Source organism: Heteronotia binoei, chromosome 5, assembly GCF_032191835.1.
Source record: "Heteronotia binoei isolate CCM8104 ecotype False Entrance Well chromosome 5, APGP_CSIRO_Hbin_v1, whole genome shotgun sequence".
NCBI classification, from domain to species: Eukaryota; Metazoa; Chordata; class Lepidosauria; order Squamata; family Gekkonidae; genus Heteronotia; species Heteronotia binoei.
The window spans coordinates 112108831-112129881 of NC_083227.1; the positions used below are offsets into that span (position 1 = coordinate 112108831).

The following is a 21051-nucleotide window of genomic DNA, read 5'->3' on the forward strand; positions in this document are numbered from 1 at the left end:
GAGGTGTACAGACAAACAAGAAAGACAGAAACAAAAAAACCTTACTGTCCTAACCAGTACTTGCTATAGCTAGTAGCTTCTCAAGGTTGCTTGCAGTTTCTCTCTCAACAATACAGTTCAAGTCAGGACAGTGGAAGCACTGAGGCAATTACACAAATTTCTCTGAAGAGTTTCAGCCTGTAGCTTGCTCCTCACAAGGTTTTATGCAGAGCGTCAAGCTTCTTACAGTCCTCTGGTTACCTGGTGGTTGCTTCTATTGATTTCAGCCAACCGCAATGTCCCAGACGCAGAGACTGATTTCCCACTTGCCTTGTGCTGCTCTCAAGCTCCTCTTCTCAGCAGGGCTTCCCTCCGATTTCACACTATCTGCCCTGGGGCTGCAGCTAGCGTCCGCTTTTTTGCACCACAAACAGAAACTGGAGTTTAGAGGTTTCTGTTTGCAGCGCAAAAAAGCCAAAGCTAGCTGCAGCCCCAGGGCAGATAAGTGTGAAATCGGAGGGAAGCCCCGCTGAGAAGAGGAGCTTGAGAGCAGCGTAAGATGAGTGGGAAATCAGTCAGAGTATCTCCTGCAGGGCCAGCACATGGGAGTAGGTGGGTAGGCAACCGCCCAGGGTGCCACCCTGCCAGGGGGCACTGCTGGCACCCCCGTACTTCCCCTTCCCTTCTGGCACGATTGTGCCAGCCAGCAGGCAAGTCAAGAGCCCCAGACAGTGCTGCCATGCCACCACTTTTCTTCGCAGGGCAAACGTTGCCTGCGCTTGTTGGAGCTTCCAAGGAAGCCTCCAAAGAGTGCCCCATTTTACCACTGCCCGCTGCTTTCAGGTTTGAAAGCGGCTGGGCAGGGAACCTTCCCATTGCATTAGTTGAAGCTGACAAGGGGAGGGTGGATAATAATTATAAAGAAATTTCAAAAATTCTCTGTGTATGGGAATGTTACTATGGTTGATTTTATAAAATAATTTTAGAATTTCAAGCTTCAAAGTGTCTTCTTTACAACATCTTTGTTTACTCTCTGTGCAGAAATCTTTTAGTTCACTTCTTGAAGGTAGATTTCCAGAGGGGGGCGCTGCATAACATTTTTTTCTGAAAAGGGGGCATTAGGCCAAAGAAGTTTGGGAACTTCTGCTTTAGAAGAAGATGATATTGGATTTATATCCTGCCCGCCACTCCGAATATCAGAGTCTCAGAGCGGCTCATAATCTCCTTTATCTTCCTCCCCTACAACAGATACCCTGTGAGGTGGGCGGGGTTGAGAGGGCTCTCACAGCAGCTGCCCTTTCAAGGACAACCTCTGTGAGAACTATGGCTGACCCAAGGCCATTCCAGCAGGTGCAAGTGGAGGAGTGGGGAATCAAACCCAGTTCTCCCAGATAAGAGTCCATGCACTTAACCACTGCACCGAAGTGGCTCTCCAGCCATTTAGTTCTTCAGCCTCACCTGTCTCTGGCCCTTTGTCTACATCCATTCTTCTTGTCTTGGTGTTACTGTGAGAGATGGCACAGGATCCTTTCTGCGCGTTTGTATTAAATTAATTGTGTTTTGTAATTTTGAGTGGGGAAAGAACGTATCCCTGGCAAAGGCAAGCCTTATGTAGGTATCTCTATTTTAGCTACCATTGCTGCTCATTCTAACTCAAAAGAGAGAAAGTTCTCTTTCCTCCTGCCCGAACAAAAAAGCTGCTACTAGCCTAAAAGAGCAGAATTGTCCTTCTTTCCCCCCACGCACCTTTGACTTTACAACCTCTAGTAGGCTCTGTAAAAGGTGGGGGATGGAGCCTTTTCACAATAAAATGGGTTGTACCTTGTTGTTTTGGGTATCAGTTGCCTGATTAGGTCCAAATATTCATTCTACCATAGAGTTCACCTTGAGCGACTTTGGGCCAGTTGTGCTCTTAGCATAATGTACTTAGAGTCTTGTTGTGAGGATAAAGGGGGGAGGCAGAGACAAAATGAATAGAATCACCAAGGATATGCAGGTGGCAGGGCTCAATCTGGTTCCTTAAAGAAGGGTGTATGCGTGTGTGATTTAAAGCAATATGGGCAGGTAGAAGGGGAAGAAATATACCAACATTCATGGGGATTTTTTCCCCTACCCTTACTGGCAAGTGTTGGGCTTCTGCTGTTTGTTCATCAGCACTGTTTTCACAGGCTGTGATTTGGGATTCATTGGCAGGAGGTAATATAACAAATGCACTGTGTCAGTCAGTCTGGTTGCTAAGCAGCTGCTGCTTGCTCTTGAATCAAATGAGGAATTAAATATCCTCTGGTCTACACCAGCATTATTTGCTGGAATGATATATCTTTTTCTCTGCTCTGGAGTCTTGGTGGTTTACCACATCAACTGTTAGAATATTAATTACTTATTTAGCAATAGTTCATGTCTTTGTATAAGCTGTTGGCTTCTAGCTGCAGGACTTAAGCCATCTCAGGTTTTAAGAGGCACCCTCCATCTTAACAAAACACACTGAAATATTTGCTCAACCTTTGAGTATATCGGTTATAGCTGGAAGGAAAGCTCACTGGGAAGAGCCAAATACTTGTTCTTCAACAGGCAGCTTCTGAGCCACCATAAACCTATGGAGATGCTTCTTATCTTTTCTCTGCCGCCCCACTACGATTGTGCCGTTCCCTTTCTTTGCTGTTCTAAGGCACAGGTGAAGAATTGGATGAGCTAGTAATGGCTTCAGGTAGTAGACCTGAGGACAGTTCTGACCCAATGTGACAGTTTTGTGGACTAACATTGTTTTTTTTAACATGTAATGATTGATCAAGATCACCTTAACTCCTGCTCTCTGCCTTGCCATCTTAAAGGGTGGAAGGCTGACTTTTTTCTGTGCCATCTCCATGGTACTATGTTACTGTGTTGTACAGGGTTTGCTGAGAGTTATGGCATGTGCTGCCATTCCAAGGCAAGGCCTTTAAAAAGAGTTTGACTGTTTGTCTTTCCAGGGCTGAGCGGGCAACAGCTGTGCTGCTGGCAGATCCCTGTTTCCAGCTCCGTTCTATTCAGTACTTGCTGGGTCACACGGAGCCTTTAGCACTGGCAACGGCATCTCCTTCTGCTGACAAGAAACATTTCTCCCTGCAGAGCTGTAAGTATCTCCTGATTTGTCATGCTTAAATATGCTACGGGCTGCTTGTCTTCCATGGCTATGTCATCTCCTGCCAGGGTTGCAGCTGTGCAGCTCCTAGGTGCCCTCTGTAGTAAAGGCAGCAAGGTGGTCATCATAATCTCTGCTACAGAGCCTGGAAATACTTGACTACTGTTATCACAGTCATCTTTGCCATCTCCTTTTGCTCTTCAAAGACTCCTTTATCCCTGAGGCTTAGTTCGGCTGCCAAAACATGCCTTTTGAGAGGTAAACGGGGGAGACTGCTTGGTTTCCTGTCTTTTTCCATACTGAACCCCAAACAGGAACATTTATATATATATATATTTTCCAATAAATTTAGAGGTTCTTTTGTAGTAAAACAGCATTAAGATATAAGACCACAGTTGAAATACATTCAGGATAACATAACAATATGATAAAACAGGATAAAATTAAGATATGAGGCTTTGTGCTGATGAAAAGGTTTTAATAAATGCTTTGCCACTGCACACTGAGGATTTCACCTTTTACTGGAAGGGAATTAGCAAAAATCTGTGGATTCATGGCTGGGGTAGTAATCAGCCCTGTTGCCCCCACCTGTTAGTGCCATCAGAGCCTTCTGCAGCAAGAAGCAGCAGCAGGTGGCTGGTTTGGTGTAGTGATTAAGTGCGTGGACTCTTATCTGGGAGAACCGGGTCTGATTCCCCACTCCAACACTTGCAGCTGCTGGAATGGCCATGGGTCAGCCATAGCTCTCACAGAGGCTGTCCTTGATAGATCAGCTTCTGGGAGAGCTCTTTCAGCCCCACCTACCTCACAGGGTGTCTGTTGTGGGGCAGGAAGATAAAGGAGATTGTAAGCCGCTCTGAGACTTTGATTCAGAGAGAAGGGCGGGGTATAAATCCATGATCTTCTTCTTCCCTCTATCACAGAGACAGGCCCAGCTGTCTTCCTCCTTCCTTTGCTGGGGCCTGACCTTTGTTCCCTTTCTGCCTCATCTTCCTTCTTCCCTCATCACCTTGGCTCATTGTGGTGGGTGGCTAGGTGGCTGGGCGCCAGCTTCAAACCTTGCCTAGCTACCAGGGTGTGCCAAGTGAGGAGGTGAACACTGTGTTGCCTCCTTTCTGCTTTGCCACTGCACACTGAGGAAGACAGGCACTGCCTTACCTTCCCTGTGCCTTATCTTGTTGCCATGTGAGGAGTGGAAGCCATCTTCTTGCCTCCTTACAGAGGGCAGGCAACTTAGGCCAGCCCAGTGAGGGTCATTAGTGTCAGGAATATTAGTTGCATGTATTGCAACTGGTAATTCCTGTTGTCCTCTGACATTGGAAATTTTGCACTATGGGAGGTGAAATATAAGATGGAGAATGAAGGTTATCCACTCACTGAGGCTTTGGAATGTTCAGCCTCCCTACAGCTTTAGTTTTCAGAAGAGTGACAGTTTGTATCTTTTCTTATTTTAATTGACTTAGTTAAAAAGCCTTTGTGAGAACTTAGGAGACAGTTGCCAGCAAATTAAAGAAATCTTCCAGAATAAAATAAAAGCCAAAATATAGACCTCTGTGTATTCAAACCATCCATGGCCATCTTGTCTGACCACTAAAAACCCTCACAAGTTTTGCACTCACCCTATGCCGCTCTGACATTCCTCTTTTCAGCACAGCATCCTTCTGATTTCCCACTATCTGCCCCGGGGCTTCAGCTTGCATCGCCATTTTTGCATGGCAAAGAGAAACTGGTTTTTAGCGGTTTCTCTTTGCCGCTCAAAACCGCGACACAAGCTGAAGCCCCGGGGCAGATACTGGGAGATCAGAAGGATGCCACGCTGAAAAGAGGAATGGCATTGCCAAGCGCCTTAATTCTCTGATTACCAACTACATTCATCCGGACCAGGCAGGTTTTATGCCCGGCAGAGAAATAACTGATAACATACATAAAGCGCTGCATATCATTTCTGCGTACAAGTCTTCCAAAATTGCCATGGCCCTAATCTCTCTTGACATCGAGAAAGAGTTTGATTCCCTGGAACCATCATATCTTTTAGCTCTTCTAGAGCGTATGTCTTTCGGATCTAATTTCCTTACAGCCATCAAAGCTATTTACTCTCAACCCACAGCGAGCATTAAGATTAATGGCCAATTATCTGATAAATTTATATTACAACGTGGAACAAGGCAAGGGTGCTCCCTGTCTCCAGCCCTATTCACATTGGCGATAGAACCCTTGGCGGATTTAATTCGTCTCTCCGAGAACATCAAAGGCGTGCAATGTGGGATTCACCATCTGAAGCGAAGTCTACTTGCTGATGACATATTGCTCTACATCACTGAACCTGAACTATCTATTCCTCATCTACACAGTCTACTAGAGATGTTTGGCTCTGTATCAGGACTGCAAATAAATAACTCGAAGTCAAACATTTTACCTATTAATTTAACAGTGGATTTCGAAAAATCCCTTAGACAGCGATATGGCGATATGCTTTTCAATGGTCCAAACTTTCAGTTCCTTACCTGGGCATACAGCTTCCCATTGATCTTTCTCAATTACTATCTCTCAACTTTGTGGCAAAGTTCAAAGAAATCTGCTCTGACTTTATAAAATGGGACAAACTAGCTACCTCCTTTGTGGATAGATTGTACCTGTCAAAAGCTTTTGCACTTCCAAAACTCTTATATTTATTCCGTACCATCCCACTAATTATTCCTCCACTGACCTTACATAAATGGCATGCAGCAGTCAACTCTTGCCTCTGGAACAAGAAACCTAGAGTGGGGTTCTGTGTCATCAGGTGTCGTATCTCTGAAGGAGGGCTCAGTTTTCCTGATATACTGTTGTATTGTAAGATGGCACTGCTTTCATCAGTGGTCAAAATGAAGATGTGTCATGGAGATATCGCAGAATGGTCAAAACCATTCAGATCACTTCTACTCCCGCTCTCTCCTCAGGACTGTATTTGGGCGAATTCTAAATCACAACCTCCAGGTGTTAAACTGGACCCTATGCTTAATGCCATTTTCACTACCTGGGATGGTCTTAGAAAACATCTAGTTTCAGAGTTCTCTTGATACTTCTCTCTCTCCAATCAACCCTGGTTTATCCCTGGTCATTTGTCTCCTATTCTTCAGGTTTGGAAAGCTGCCAAGGTAACCAGAATTAAAGATATATCTTCAGCATCTGGACTTTTTCCTAAAAATATTTTGGAACAAAAAATCGGTAGCAATATTCCTTGGTTTTTTTACTTTCAACTAAATCATGCTTTGACCAAACTTGACCTTCAGAAAATCTTTCGTTCTCCACTCACAGCCTTTGAGTGATTACTACATGTCTCAACCTCTAATCACAAGGGTCTCAAATCTGCAATCTATGACATCGTTTTGAGAATTTTTAGTACTAGACCTTTGGGACATCAATTGGTGTGGAACAGCGATTGTGGGCTCTCTTTAGATACTGAGCAATGGAATGCCATCTATTCTTCTTTATGTTCATCACCAGTTGTAAGCACCAGACTTCAGACGTTCAAAATAATCAACCATTGGTATCACACCAGCAAGATTATCCTCCTTTTCTAAAGCTACTTTGCCTTATTGCTGGAAAAAGTGTGGCCTTAGAGGTACCTTCGCCCATTGTTGGTGGGAATGTCCTTCCATTGTCAATTTTTGGAACATCATTCTTCACTATATCGAGCTTATCACCTCCTATTGAATACCTCTCCATCCTTCTCTGATATTTTTGAATTTATGGGACACTCTTGACATCCCTAGAGCACGTCAAGATCTGATTACCAGCCTGCTAGTTGCTGCTAAAGCATCTATTGCCTCATTTTGGAAAGCGTCAACTGCCCCCTCACTGACCACATGGTTCGCTAAAGTATGGGATCACTTTGTAATAGAAAAAATTCATTCCAATTTGGAGAATACCGACATCTAATTTTTATGCTAAATGGTTTCCTTTTGTGGACTATATTAACTCTCAAAAAATCCCTCCCTATAACTCTTTCCTCATGTCTTTACTCCTCTTCTAATTCTTATATGTATGTATGTTGATTGTTGTCTTTGTTTTCTGGCACAGGGGTGGAAATGTTTGAGTTCATATTCTGATTCTAGACTTTTTCTTTCACCCTCCTTGCATTTTTCTATAGGCCTTATCTCTCTTTCAGTTTTATTTTCCATGCAGAAGTATACGTTCAACACCTTGAGACAAGGAACCCTTTTGGGAATAATTTTTTGTTTTGTTTTGTTTTGGGGGAAGGGGAGAGGGTTGTTTTTTCAAATGTTTGATTTTCTGTTTGGCATCAGCACTTTTGTCATATGCATTTCTTCATTGTAGTGTATTTATTTGCAGCAGTATGTCATTTTGTTTTTTTTAGTGCTTGATATATCTTTACACCGTTCTTTCTCTTTTGATTATTGTACAAATTTGAATCATTAATAAACTTTTGAAAAGTTTAAAAAAAAAAAAGAGGAACGTCAGAGCGGCGTAGGGCAAGTGCAAAATCGGTCCCTCTTATATGGGAAAGATTTGTTTTGTGATGTCAGTTTCTAAGAGACCTGAGCAGCTGCCTGCTATGTGGTATCAGTATGCATCTGGGGGCCGCTGTTCTCCCCCTTGGCTGCTGGGTTCAGGTGGAGGAGACACCATGTGCATGGGAGGTATGGTGGTAGAGGACTGTTCACATGTGGCTGCCTCTTGGGATCCTGGCAGAGTGCCTGGTATACCTTTGTGGGCAAAAATGTGGGAAATGTCAGCCACAAAATGTGAACTTTGCTCACCCAGCAGTGCAAGGTTCCCTGTTTGTTTTGTACCTGCCACCAGGATGTGTGTGCACTCATTCTATGTCCACATGGCAGGGAGTTGTCAGATAGCATTCTGTATCATGTGCTCTACCTCTGGAATTCTGTGGCAATCTCCTGGAACCATTTGTATGGTGGGTGAGGCACGATTGGCTCCTGAGGAGGGGTGCAGCCAGAGAGGGGAGTGTGCTGATTGAATGCACATTTAAACAATATCCTAAGCTGCTTTGGGTCCTGTGAGCATGGCCACAGCTGTGGGGGAGGATTGAATTTGAAGTTACCATGGCTATCAATGGGATACAACACCAGTTTTGCTGGCACAATATTGTGCCGGCTTTGGAGCCTTCCCACACGGAGAACACTCTGGAAGCTGCCTAACTGCTGCCATGCCCCCTGGAATACCCACATTATGCTGTTGGTGGAGTTTGTGCCGTTGCTCCATCAGCAAGTGGCTGCGGAATTCCTGCACCAGTGAGACTCTGCAGCATGGCTTCACTAGCGCCCTGCACCAATGTAAACTGCTCTTATACCAGCATAACACTGATTTATGTCCAACAGGACTGATTCCTCCCTCCCAGGACTGCTCTGTTAGATTGAAGTTGAAAAGCCTTTGAAGACACTACAGAGGCTCTGGTGGAAATCTGGAAGATGATGAGCCAAGAAGAAAGGCTGCAGACTAAACTGCAGTGGTTTTTTGAGGATAAAATGAGAGGGAGGAGAGCAATGTAAATTGTTTTGAGTCCTCATTTGGTGATAAAGATGGAATATAAATGAAGTAAATAAAATTATAAAAGGAAGTAGAAGATGGTTTTCTTTTATTCCTTTTGTGTGGTTGTTTGTTAGCTGTTTTGGAAGCTCCTGCATATTTCACTATGATCCCAAAGTTTGGTAACTCTGGATTCTCATCTCAGTCAATTCATTTTTGAACTGAAGCAACTTCGAATATTCCCATTTACCTGCCACACAAAAGGGCAAAAAAAATATTAATTCTTCTCCTCTGTATGCCAAAGCATTGCTCCTCATAGCAGAATGGTGTTGGAAAGAAGCATGGTTGTCCATCCCTAAATAGAAACACAGAGAGTGAGAAAAGCGAGCCCTTGCCCTTGGCTGTGCCGTGCCCTTGGAATTCGCAGAGATGCAGAGAAGCAATTGGAGATGGAGGAAACTCTGGTCCCTGAGGAATAGTACAGGCTTTGTTTACCATCATCTAGAAGCTGTTTGTTCTATGGAAATCTTGAGCTGATGATGAATTGGAGCATTAAATGTTGGGAGGGGGAAAGCTGCTGAAGTGAGAACTTTAGGGAGGAAATCCCTGCAGTGGGCAGCAAAGCTTCGTCTGAGCTGAACTGTGTTTGCCTTGTCAATTTCCTTTCCAGATGCAAACAGACTGGCTGAAGGCCTTAGTGCTTGAGGCCTGGGGACTTTCCAATTATTTTCTAGCTGAATGCATACAGGCAAATAAACTTGCACAATGTTTACAGAACTGAGGCATCTGAAAAAACACCATTCAGCCCACATAACAAACCACATCTTACTTTGGGGTGATCTCTGTATCCTCCTTTTGATGGCTTCCAGGTAAATTTCTACTGATCCAAGGAAAGCTACAACCCAGGGAAATTGAAGAAAGCTATCACAATTGCCCCTCTGTGGTTCAGACAGTTGTACACTGTTGAGCACTTCAAATTTAGAAGCTGTATGGCTGTTGATAATCCCTCAGTGAATTAAATGGCTGTTGATAATCCCTCAGTGAATTAAAACCATGAAAGTTATCTGTGGCAAATGGTTTCCCCCCCTTCAGTTATCTCTTATTCATCAACTTCATTGGATGGCTGTAAAGCTCTTGGGGTGGTTGGTGCTGTGTGAAAGTTCCCAGGTGTTGGTGTCTGCTGCCCTTTCCTTCTTAAATCAGAGTAAGTGGGGCTTTCCTGCCTGGCAGCTGCAGACTCCCTCTTCCTGCTAATAGTGGGGAAACATTTGCTACAAACAAGACAGGAGGCTCCAGAGAACACCACAGGCAGATTTTCCTGTTTTCTGCCATGCGCTGTGAGATATACCTAAAGTGGGGACTGTTGATTGTTTCCCAGAACAGACCTTTCTGAGACCGCTTGTGTCCTCAGCAATTAGGCTTCTTGCCGTGCCCCTTGAAATGGGTATGCATGGCTTCTCTCAGCCCTTGTCTGGCTTTTCACTTGGTTACAGCAGAGTGCTTGTGTTCCCATCCTGAACCCCTGGTGCCCCACCCATCAGAGGGTGCTCTTTCACCCTCAATCTGAAAAATGCAAGCTTGGTTCTTCTCACACATGTATATCATTTGCTATGCTGAGCCCAACTAACAATTAGTATGCTCAGCCATTGGCATAACTAGTATTTGTTTATAGAAGTCATATTCATCTACTCAGTAGTGCACTGAGCATTCCCTGGCTTGTTCTTCTTTCCACCTTTCCATTGTAGCTCTGCCAGTGAGAGCAAAGTGACCTGGTCCTGTATTCCTTTGATACCAGCAGGACTGAAGGAGTGCTCCATTTCCTGATGGGAGGAGCTCCCAGGGCAAAGGAACATTGTCCTTTGGGGGAGGAGCTTTGGCTCAATAGAAGAGCCTCTGCTTTGCATGCAGAAGGTCCCAAGTTTCAGCACCATCATCTCCAGTTAAAAGGACTAGACTAGACAATAGGTGATGAGAACAACCTCTGCATGAAACCTTGGAGAGCTGCTGTCAATCTGAGTAGACAGATAATCCGATTCAGTGCAGGGCAGCTCCATGTATGTTCATGTGGGACCCTGCTGTGCACTGCTGGCACTCAGTCATACTGTGGTGCCGCCTCCAAGCAATCCCAGGGAAGTGGGTGATGGCCCAGAGGCCCCTGCATCAATGTCCGTTTCTCAGTGGAAGGAGTGCTATCAGGAGCAGAGCAGAGCCTGGTTTGCCATCCTTTTAGTCCTACCTACACCAAGGGAGCTAAAAGGAGTGCAGGAAGATTCCCACACTATTCCCTACAACGTTTTTCCTATCAGAAGATCCTGCTGGGACCTCTGAGACAATCTCATGTTTTCTGATGGGAGGGAGCTGGAGGAGGCATTGGAGCATGACTGCTTCCTCTGCGGCTGCCATTGAGTGTGGAGTTGCCAGCTTGGGAAATTCATGGTGGTTGGGGGTGCGGGGAGGTAGCTCAGCAAGGATGTGATGCCATAGAGTCACAACTCCAAAGTGGCCATTTTATTTAGGGGAACTGATCTCTGTAGTTGGAGATCAGTTCTAATTCTGGGAGAAGTCCAGGGCACACCTTGAGGTTGATAACCCTAACTGGGAGATGGGGTAGGTTTTTTTGATGGACTCTTGGAAGATACCCTGTTTATGGCAAGAAGCTTGGAACTATCAACACTCTGTACCCTGAGAAGATATTCTGGCAACAGACTGCTTTCTTTTGTTTTAAGAAAACTCTGTACTTCTCCGCATCATATGCCACTGCTGCACACAGTGCATTGGCGATGTTGAGCTTAATCTGGCGACTTCGGTTTGTGATTCGTGGGGTTAACAGAGGCCATGCTTGTTATTCCACCATGTGGCCAATACTCACTATTGCAGCTTCAAGGTCCATCAGTGGCTATAGCCACAGTGTGTGTATATGTGTGTGTATGTGTGTGTATATATATATATATATATATATAATTTTTTGGGCCACTGTGAGACACAGAGTGTTGGACTGGATGGGCCATTGGCCTGATCCAACATGGCTTCTCTTATGTAATTCCTTAAATGGGAGGGGGCTGAGCAAAGAAATATGTGATAAACACCTTCCTCTTCCCCAGCCGTCACTGTAATATCAGAACCTACACACACATACACCTCTGTTTGTCATAAACTAGTGTATTGTGTTTTCTGCTATTGTGATCTGCCCTGAGCCCGCTTGTGGGGAGGGCAGAATAACAATCTACTTAAATAAAATAAAATTGTTCTTTGTTTTTCTTCACAGACACTGACTACATTAGCCAGGAAGAGCTAGCTAAAGTGGAGCGAATGCTGGGTCATCTGAGTGAACAGTCCAAGCAGGCTGCAGCTTCCACCATGGTGAGTGCCCCAATGCTTTTATTCTTGGTGTGTTATAACCACAACAGCATGAAGACTCTTGCCTTGAGATCTATTAGTGCTGTGCAGCTACTAAGAGTGTTACTTCTCAGTGTTGGATGTCTCTTTGTTTCCTGGATAGCTAAGTCTGGCTTAGGTTACTATGGTCACAGATGCCTATGCGCCAAGGTTACATGGCAGTGGGCCTCCATGCAGTAAGTCTAAGTCTGAGCCTCGGAAGAAGTGAGGGCTGCCACACCCAGTCCTCCTTCAGTGACTGACAAACAATTGAAGAGCAAGCAGATGTCCTAGTGGTACAGAATTCCATTGCTTTTGGTGAAATTAAATTTTTGGCTGTTCCGTTACAGCTCACATTATCCCCCTCTTCAAACCCATTCTTCTCCAATGCTTGCTTTAAAAGTTCTGGATTCTCTGAAACAAAGAATCCTTTGATCTTTAGGATCTGAATCTTAGATGAAGACTCAACCATGCAAAATAAACGCTAAACGGATTTGATAAACGTGATCAACTGAAGTTGCAGAATTGTGTGTCTTTGATATATAATTTTGGGATGCGAGATGTGGTGTAGAAAGCATCCTGGGACAAAGAGCATAAGAGCAGAATAGTGGCTGCTCAGGGAGATTCTGGGAGCTGAAGTGCACCCTGCAAGTATGGTTGTGTTTGAGTGACCTCTGAAAGGTAGCAGTGATCCAGCAAAGAACACGATCCCTGCTGGGGTGGGATCTGAATTATTAATGTGGCTACTCGCTTTCCCGTTGCAGCTCAGAGCTGCATGAAGACTGCTGTAGGAGGAGGGAGGAGACATGGGATGGATGCGAAAGCTTCGGCCTGGCACTTGGGGGAATCCATTGTCAGAGTCAAGGCCAATCTGGAGGCTGAAAGTGAACCTTACTAAGAAGCCTCAAGCTAGGCTGGGTCTACTGTACTTTCAGGATGAGGAGTTAGTGAAACCAGGGAGGCCTGAGCAAGCATGCCTTGGACATTGGAGTCCATAAGCCCTGATTCTTACAGTCTCTTCCTGCATCCAAGTGAAAGACAGTACTCTGTGAATACTTCTCAGTGTATGTTTTTCTTGATTGCCATTTTTTATACAGACAGAACTCATGTCCCTGCACCAACAGGGTGATTCATAGGACTTGAGGTTTTTCATTTATATCTTGTAATTCTTGTTGTTGTTGTTATATTTCTCCTGGTGGCTGTAGGGCAGCATGCCCGCTAGGATTGCTCTTCCTCTTAGCCGCAAACAGGGCTTCCCCCCCTTTGTTTATGACATAATGTAATGTATTCCCAAATCAGCTCTTCTGAACCACAAGCAGCAGAGCCGGTCATGGAATTCCTGGTAAAAGAAGAAGAAATAGAATTACGGGGGATCTTTTTTTCCCTCCCAAATTACATGATAGGATTGTTGTATCTGAAGAAGTGTGTATATGCACAAAACCTTGTACCCAACAAAAGCTTTTGTTGGTTTTAAAGGTGCATCTGGACACAAACTTTGTTATGATAGGATTGCTAAGGGTTTGCAACCCTGGATTATAACCCTAGCATGTCAGACCTTCTTCCTTTCCCATGATAGTGGGAGAATTGATCTATCATTAATATTCCCATAATGATTTAAACTAGAATGGAGGGAGGAGGCCTGTCACCACTTCAGGATGGGCAACTGGACCTGTTCATTGCAGTCTATCTGCATGTGTCACTTCCTACCTCAATATTAGAGTTAAATGTCTACTCACCAAATTACACCAGACAGACATAGAGTAGAGCAGAAGCTAGCATAGAAGACAATGGCCGTTTTCGCACTCACGTTTTACTGGCGCCACGACCATCCTGACGCCGGCGAATCTGCATGGCTTTCGCACCAGAAGCTCCGGCGCTCCCAGAAGCGCCGGCTACTTCCGTCGCTAAGCCAGCGCAAACGGAAATCGCAAAGATGCAGGAAAACGTTTGCGCTGGCTTAGCGACGGAAAGCGCCGGCGCTTCTGGGAGCGCCGGCGCTTCTGTTGCGAAATCCATGCAGATTCGCCGGCGTCAGGAGGGTCGTGGCGCCAGTAAAACGTGAGTGCGAAAACACCCAATGTGCCCACTCAGGCCCCAAGCCTGGAAGTGTCCTGCCCAATCACTCCAGTGGAAGCAGCTCTGATTTTCATGTTTCTTAGGAGGATGCATTCTCTACCTACTGGCACTCACCTCTGGTCACAAGAGCTTCTGGATAAGGGCAGTGAAGCAAACAACTTCACTTGATCTTTAGCATTGTGATTTCTGTCTAAGCCCTAACATGGAGAGTAAAAGCCTACCCAGTGGCTCCAGTCTTAAGGGTCAAATTGCAGAACTTCGTTCCATGGACAGTAAAAGTCTGTTGCTCTGTTCTAAGAGCATTCTCATTATGAATCACTTTGCACTTAAACTTGATGTTGGCTAATGCTGGCAGCTGCTAATATGTTGAACATTGTCCTTTCTACAGCCCACCAGTGAAGAGGACCTATGCCCAATCTGCTATGCGCATCCAATTTCTGCTGTGTTCAAGCCATGCTCCCACAAGTCCTGCAAGTGAGTAACCCCCTGGGGGAGTGGGCTGTTCTTTACCTTTGGCTATTGATTGGGTGGCAGAAGTGATAGAAGGCAGAGCTTTAATCAGCATAATTTAGTTTTGTCAACTTTGATTCCTTGAAGTTTCTAAGCTGGATTTCTCTTCCGTGGGTTTCCATAGTTGGGAGATACATGAATGGATGTTTAAGGTATCAGAGCAGTAGTTCTTCCATACACAGCCCTGCGAGTGATGTGTAGACAATGAAAGCATGCAGTTTGGTGCCAAAGTTGGAATCTAGCATTTGGAGATTCTCCACTTCTATTGTTCAAAAATAGGGGCTAAAAGTGTTTGACCAGTTCCTGGAGAAATCTCAGAAGGCCAAGGAGGAGGGAGGCTTAGCACATTTTCCAGTACTAAGGTGATGGTGCATCACCCTGTCCTGCAGAAACAGAATAAGCATGAGGTGAGGTTTTTGACTGACTGGAAAAGCAATTCCCTTCAGTCAGGCAGGATCACACTACAGATGACTCCAAGAGTCATCCCTTCACCTCCTGGACCAGACCAGCCTGGTTAGTAGTAAACAAAGTTTATGGTTTTTAAAGATAACATCACTTTTAAAAGAACAAGTGCTCCTCTTCTTCCCATTTTCTACATGCATAATTGACTCCAGCTGAATGATACACTCACATGTTTCTGACTGGTGACATGCTGTCTGGCAAGGGCACTTGCCATGAGTGTTGACCATTAATCTGCATTGCATGTACAAAAGATTTTTTAAAAAATTCTTTGGACTTTCCATAGATCTCTCAAGGGCTTACCTGTATGTTCAATTGATATGAAATTACTTTCCTATGCTGCATATACGGAAAACCACTACCAATACTGAGAGCTCTCATTTTGTCAGCATCAAAGGCAGCCCCATAGCCAGAAAATTCCAGTTAGGGGGGCCCACGGAAAAAAAATTTGGGTGGAGAGGCTCCCCCCTCTGCTGTCACTTTTCTGGTGGCACCGATCTCTGTGCTGCTCTGGTGGCACTGCCCCCCTCCGCATGACACCTCCCCCTCCCTCCCAACTCACTCACCAGCCCGACAAAACAGTGAAGAGTGGGCTCCTGGACAGTGTTCCCTCTCAGCTGAGTTAGCATGAGATAGCTCACAGATTTTTAGCCTCCAACTTACACCTTTTTGTCTTAGCTCAGGAAGGATGACCCCAGAGCACAAAAATTTATGCAATAGTTCACAACTTTAATGCCAGTAGCTCACAAAGTAGAATTTTTGCTCACAAGACTCTGCAGCTTAGAGGGAACATTGCTCCTGGGGCTCTTTCAAGGCGCCCCCCCCCCGCCCCGCCGATCATGTGATCAGCGAAAAAAGCTGTGCCAAGGCCAGTGGTTCCTATGCCAGCTTTCCGGTGCACTCAGGACGTTCAGCACTGGAGCAAGCCAGCGCTGAACTTGCTGAGTGTGCCGGAAAGCCAGCATAGGCATCGCCGGCCGTGGTGTGGCTTTTCCTGCCGAGCACATGATCGGCGGGGTGTGTGTGTGTGGGGGTGCACCTTGAAAGAGCCCCAGGAGTCTGCTCTTCACTGTTTTGACAGGTTGGTGAGTGAGGGGGAGTGGGGGGGCTGCCAGAGCGGCGCGGAGATTGGGGTCACCAGAAAAGTGGTGACTGAGAGAGCGGGGGGCAGGGAAAGGAAGGGCCATAAAGGTCCAAGGGGGTTGAGTGGGTGCCATGCCCCATGTCTACGGGCCTGATCAAAGGTACTGCTGGCTCTAGTGGGATGCCATCATTTATAAAGTTTGCTAGTCTGCTTGATTACATCCTCATTAAATCACCCCACTTCCAACCAATACTCCCTCTAAGCTGTAGAGTCTTGTGAGCAAAAATTCCACTTTGTGAGCTACTGGCATTAAAGTTATGAGCTCCTGCATAAATTTGTTTGCTCTGAGGCCATTTTTTCCTAAGCTAAGACTAAAATGTGTGATCCAGAGGCTAAGAAAACCCTGTGAGCTAGCTCACACTAACTCAGCTTAGAGGGAACACTGCTTCCAACAAGGGATGTAGTACCTCAACACTGGTAACTGGAAAAAAGAAAAAAGGCTCACAGAAAAACCCCACGGTCATAAATGCTCACAGGAAAAATGCCCACATGGAAATAAACCCATGTGGAAAAACCCCATACAGAAAAAAGCCCACACAGAAAAAACCCTCATGGAAAGACGCCCACATGGAAAAATAACATTTAAAGCACCATAGAGATTTATAATTGTGGATAACCATCTCCATTTATGAGAATGAATACATATTACCTATATTTTATGTTGTTATTTTAGAATTAAAATATGTCATATTCACATGCACCAATTTGTGTTGTGATTGTATCAAGTATAATTAAATAATAATTTTGCTATGCTGTTAGTATATCAATTCATTACTATACAAATACTATACTATATAGTATATTATATAAGAAGTGGGCTTCAATGCTCTTGAGTGTAAAGGTTTGGAAGGGAAAATACAGGAAATAAAAGTGACCATTTTGTTATCAATGAACTTTATTAAGGAGGAAAAACAATAATAACAGAAATAAAACTCTACATAAAAATATTTTAAATAAAATTAAATACTTTAAATTTATTAATTTACAATTTGTCAACCTTTTTAATGTTGGCATGGAGTAATTTCTAAAGTACTGAATAGTATTTACAGCTTATATGGCTTAAAATTTTTCAAATAAGTAATATTATTTACTTATTTTGTTATTAAAAATTAAAACCATAAGATAACCAAACCATAAGATAACATTAAAATAAGTCAATTTCCTAGTTCAATTCCCCTTTTCTTGTATTTTAACAAATACATTGTGGTATACCAAGTGACCACGACAAAAGACTACATAACCCTAAAAGTAAAAGCAATAATTATTTAAGAACAATAATAAAAACCTCAGATATAATTCTTCATTGCAAATTAGCCAGTCTCCTTAAGTAATTAAGTTTATCTTCCACCTGCTCATATTGCTGCACAGAAGTGGCAACCATGTCATGTAGTGCCTCATATCTCCTTTTTTTCACCTCTAGGTGCCCTGCCTATGCATTAGCCAAACTGTTAGTTTGTGGCAAGCCCCGGTCCAGTGTTAGGGCCTCGGGCACCCCAGGCTGGCACCTGCCCCTGTGCCCCCCCACCCACACCAGCCCTGCCCCCACACCACTGGGAAGCTGAGAGCAGTGGGGAGGAGGCGCCTAGCAATGTTCCCTCTAAGCTGTGGAGTCTGGTGAGCAAAAATTCTACTTTGTGAGCTACTGGCATTAAAGTTGTAAGCTACTGCATGAATTAGTTTGCTCTAGGGCCATTTTTCCTGAGCTGAGACAAAAATGTGCGAGCTGAAGGCTAAAAAATTGTGAGCTAGCTCACACTAACTCAGCTTAGAGGGAAAACTGGTGCCTAGCAGTGCCCTGTAGGTGAGGTGGTGCCCCAGGCCGCCACCTACCTTGCTTACTCCCATGTACCAGATGTGGGCAAGCCAGGTCCTCCTGCAGTCTATCAAATATACAAATAACGTAGCAAAATTATTATTGAATTATACTACTTGATATAATCACAACACAAATTGTTGCCTGTGAATATGACATATTTTAATCCTAAAATAACAACATAAAATATAGGTAATACCTGTTCATTCTCATAAATGGAGATGAATGGTTATCCACAATTATAAATATCTATGGTGCTTTAAATGTTGTTTTTTTCCATGTGGGCTTCTTTCCATGTGATTTTTTTCTGTATCTGCTTTTTTCCATGTGGGCTTATTTCCACATGGCTTTTCCATGTGGGCATTTTTCCTGTGGGCTTTTTTCCCATGAGCATTTATGGCCGTGGGGTTTTTTGTGAGCTTTTTTCCTGTGGGCTTTTTTCATGGAACCCTCAACACCTTTTCCTGTCTTGAAGACTGTGGGTTCATTGGCAACAGAGCCAAAAGAACCTTCGAAGCCAGAACATTATACATTTGGATGTGAACAAAGTTACCCAAATTAACAAGATTTTCTTATTAAAGAAAAAGATTCAGAACTTGCTACACCACACACTGGAAGGGCCATCAAGTTGATCACATAATTTTATCACAACTTTAGGGCACACTAATTTTGTTCTGGGATGTGATTCCATGAATCTGTTCATACGCAGATAATTTCACAGGTTACTACTGCCCTTTCAAAAGCAGTAGTGTTTTTGGTGTTGCCAGCAAAAACTTTTTCTGGCAAAGATGCACAAAGAATTACAGTAGTGGTTGACTACTTGTCACCAAGCCTCAGAGACCTTTATTCAGGAATCAGCTTATCTGCTAATGATGACAAATACCAGTCTAGCAGGTTGGAGAGTTCATCTCCAGGACAAGACGGCTCAAAGAATCTAGTTCAAAGTTGACTGCATGAGGAGCACACACTGGTTGGTACTTATGCTGATATAACTGGTGCTGAATACCTTCCAAAATCAGACCATAGCCAAGTATATGGTGATCCACACAGTTATATAAAAAGGTGAAGAAACCTTCACAGGAAAGTCTGTGGGATGTTGATTTGATAAACTGGCAAAATACATTGCTAGGGAGTCAGCCGTGACAGCAGAAGAACCTTGAGCCAGATAGAATGGCATCTGCATTTGGAGATCATCCAACACATCTCTAAGAGGTTCAAGATGATCTGGTTGGGCTTGTCACAGCTCTGGAGAGTTGTCAAGTCTTCAAGTTCTTTGCATAGCCTTAGTGTCTAGAGAGGCTAGAGCCAAGGCATCCATCCTGCCTTGGCTCAGAGTTGGTCAGATGATTCTCTGCAGGCCTTTTCTCCACTCTCGCCTGATCTCCACGTTCATAATAATACACTGAAGTATATGGTAGTGGCTGTCCTGATTTGCTCTGCTCTGGCCTACTGGAATGTATTTCACTTACTATGATTTGTCAGCCCAGCCAAATATGGCTACCTAGGGGCTGGTGAGCATCTTCAGACCTGTTACAACTCACAGCCTGGAAGTCCAGTGGCAGCATTACAGGTTATACTTAGAATTTCAAACCACTCAAATATATTTGGATAATCTAGGCACCCACATGGCATATATCATTAGCCAACTTTTCCGCATGGCAGCCAGGGGATTGAACTAGTGGCTACAGACAGATGTCCATTCTCTTCTAGTTTGCAAGGTGGCCTTGATAAGGGGTCTAAATACTGACAGGATGGAGACTGATATTGGCCTCATCTAACATTCTTGGCCACAGAAAGGGCAGGTCTCTTTTGTACACCTACCACATGAGTAGATTCCAGTAGGGGCATCAATCCTCCTCAAATTCAGATTCCCTACTTAGTAGTTGAATGTGGTACTGTCAGCCCTAACTAGATCACCCTGTGAGCCACTCACTGCATACCCATTTAAAACATTATTTTTCAAGACACTGGTGAGATCATGGAACTCAATGCTGTCTCAATAAATAATAAATGGTGTGTCTTTTAGGGTGATAAGGTTCAGGACCTTATCTGCCCTTTCCTCACGTTAGATCCTTAATCCTTCCTTCCATCAAAATCATATGTATCCCAGAGAAAAGCAAGAGCCGACCTTTGACATGAGAAGAGCTCAGCTTCTACATTTAAGGATCTAAGGAGTCTTGATAGGTGGAAGCCCTTTTCATTTCATTTAGGCAGTCTTTTATGCAGGCAGAAGTTTTTCTCAGGTGGCTGAGAGATTGCATAAAGAGGGTATATCAGTATTGAAATTCTTCTGCACCCTGGTTGATCAGGAGCTGCTATTACAATTGGTCAAGATCACCTTTCCTTGGAACCACTAAGAATGGAACTTCACAAGTATGACCAGTTTACTCCTGTGCTTAATTTGCATAAAATATATACAAGTTGCAGAATTGTTGCCTGCTCTAGTCCTGCACGATGCATTTCTACTCATTTGCAAATGTCCTTCCTCCAAAAAAATACAAATGTAAAATGAGAACCAGATGAATATGGACAGTAAACTTTTTAAAACATCAACAACCTGGAAAATTCCATGCACAACCCAAAAAACCACCTCTTTGAAATAAAAATGCAAATCAGTTAAAAGTTCTAGCCGAAAGAAATCCCAACAAAACAGCACAAACTTTTAAACCAAAGAAACTATTTTTAAAGAACCAAAAAAAGCCCTTTCCCTCAAGCTATAATGCACCAGGCAAAAATTAAAAAACGCAGAATGTCTTGAAATGATGTTTTAAATAATATTTTAAAACAAAGTGCAACGCAGTTCCGGGGGAGAATAAGAAGGGGGCCTTCTCAGGTAGGCAGCAATTAATTCAAGGCAGACAGACCACAGCAGCCATAGGCACACCAGCCCTTTCAATAATCTCACCTTGAAATAGAGACAAGCTGCTGCCAGGCCTACTTTTTATCCATTTTGCTCATGCTCAGGTATGCCGTATGTATGAGAATTATTGTGACTGGATAGAGATATTTCCGTAACATATAATCCCTTTTTCCTAGAATGGCTTCGCCTCCTCCCTCCTGTTGCCTCAAAAAAAACCCACCAGT

General features: G+C 44.0%; 1 protein-coding gene across 1 annotated transcript in view; it reads left to right on the top strand.

Moving 5' to 3' along the window:
• The window catches only part of RNF123 (ring finger protein 123), a 154554-nt gene that overhangs the window by 131890 nt on the left and 1613 nt on the right, over nt 1-21051 (top strand). Inside the window, exons 36-38 of the mRNA XM_060240086.1 lie at nt 2949-3091; nt 11856-11950; nt 14430-14515. Of these exons, the coding sequence (XP_060096069.1) occupies nt 2949-3091; nt 11856-11950; nt 14430-14515 (324 nt within the window). The remainder of the gene's footprint in view (nt 1-2948; nt 3092-11855; nt 11951-14429; nt 14516-21051) is intronic.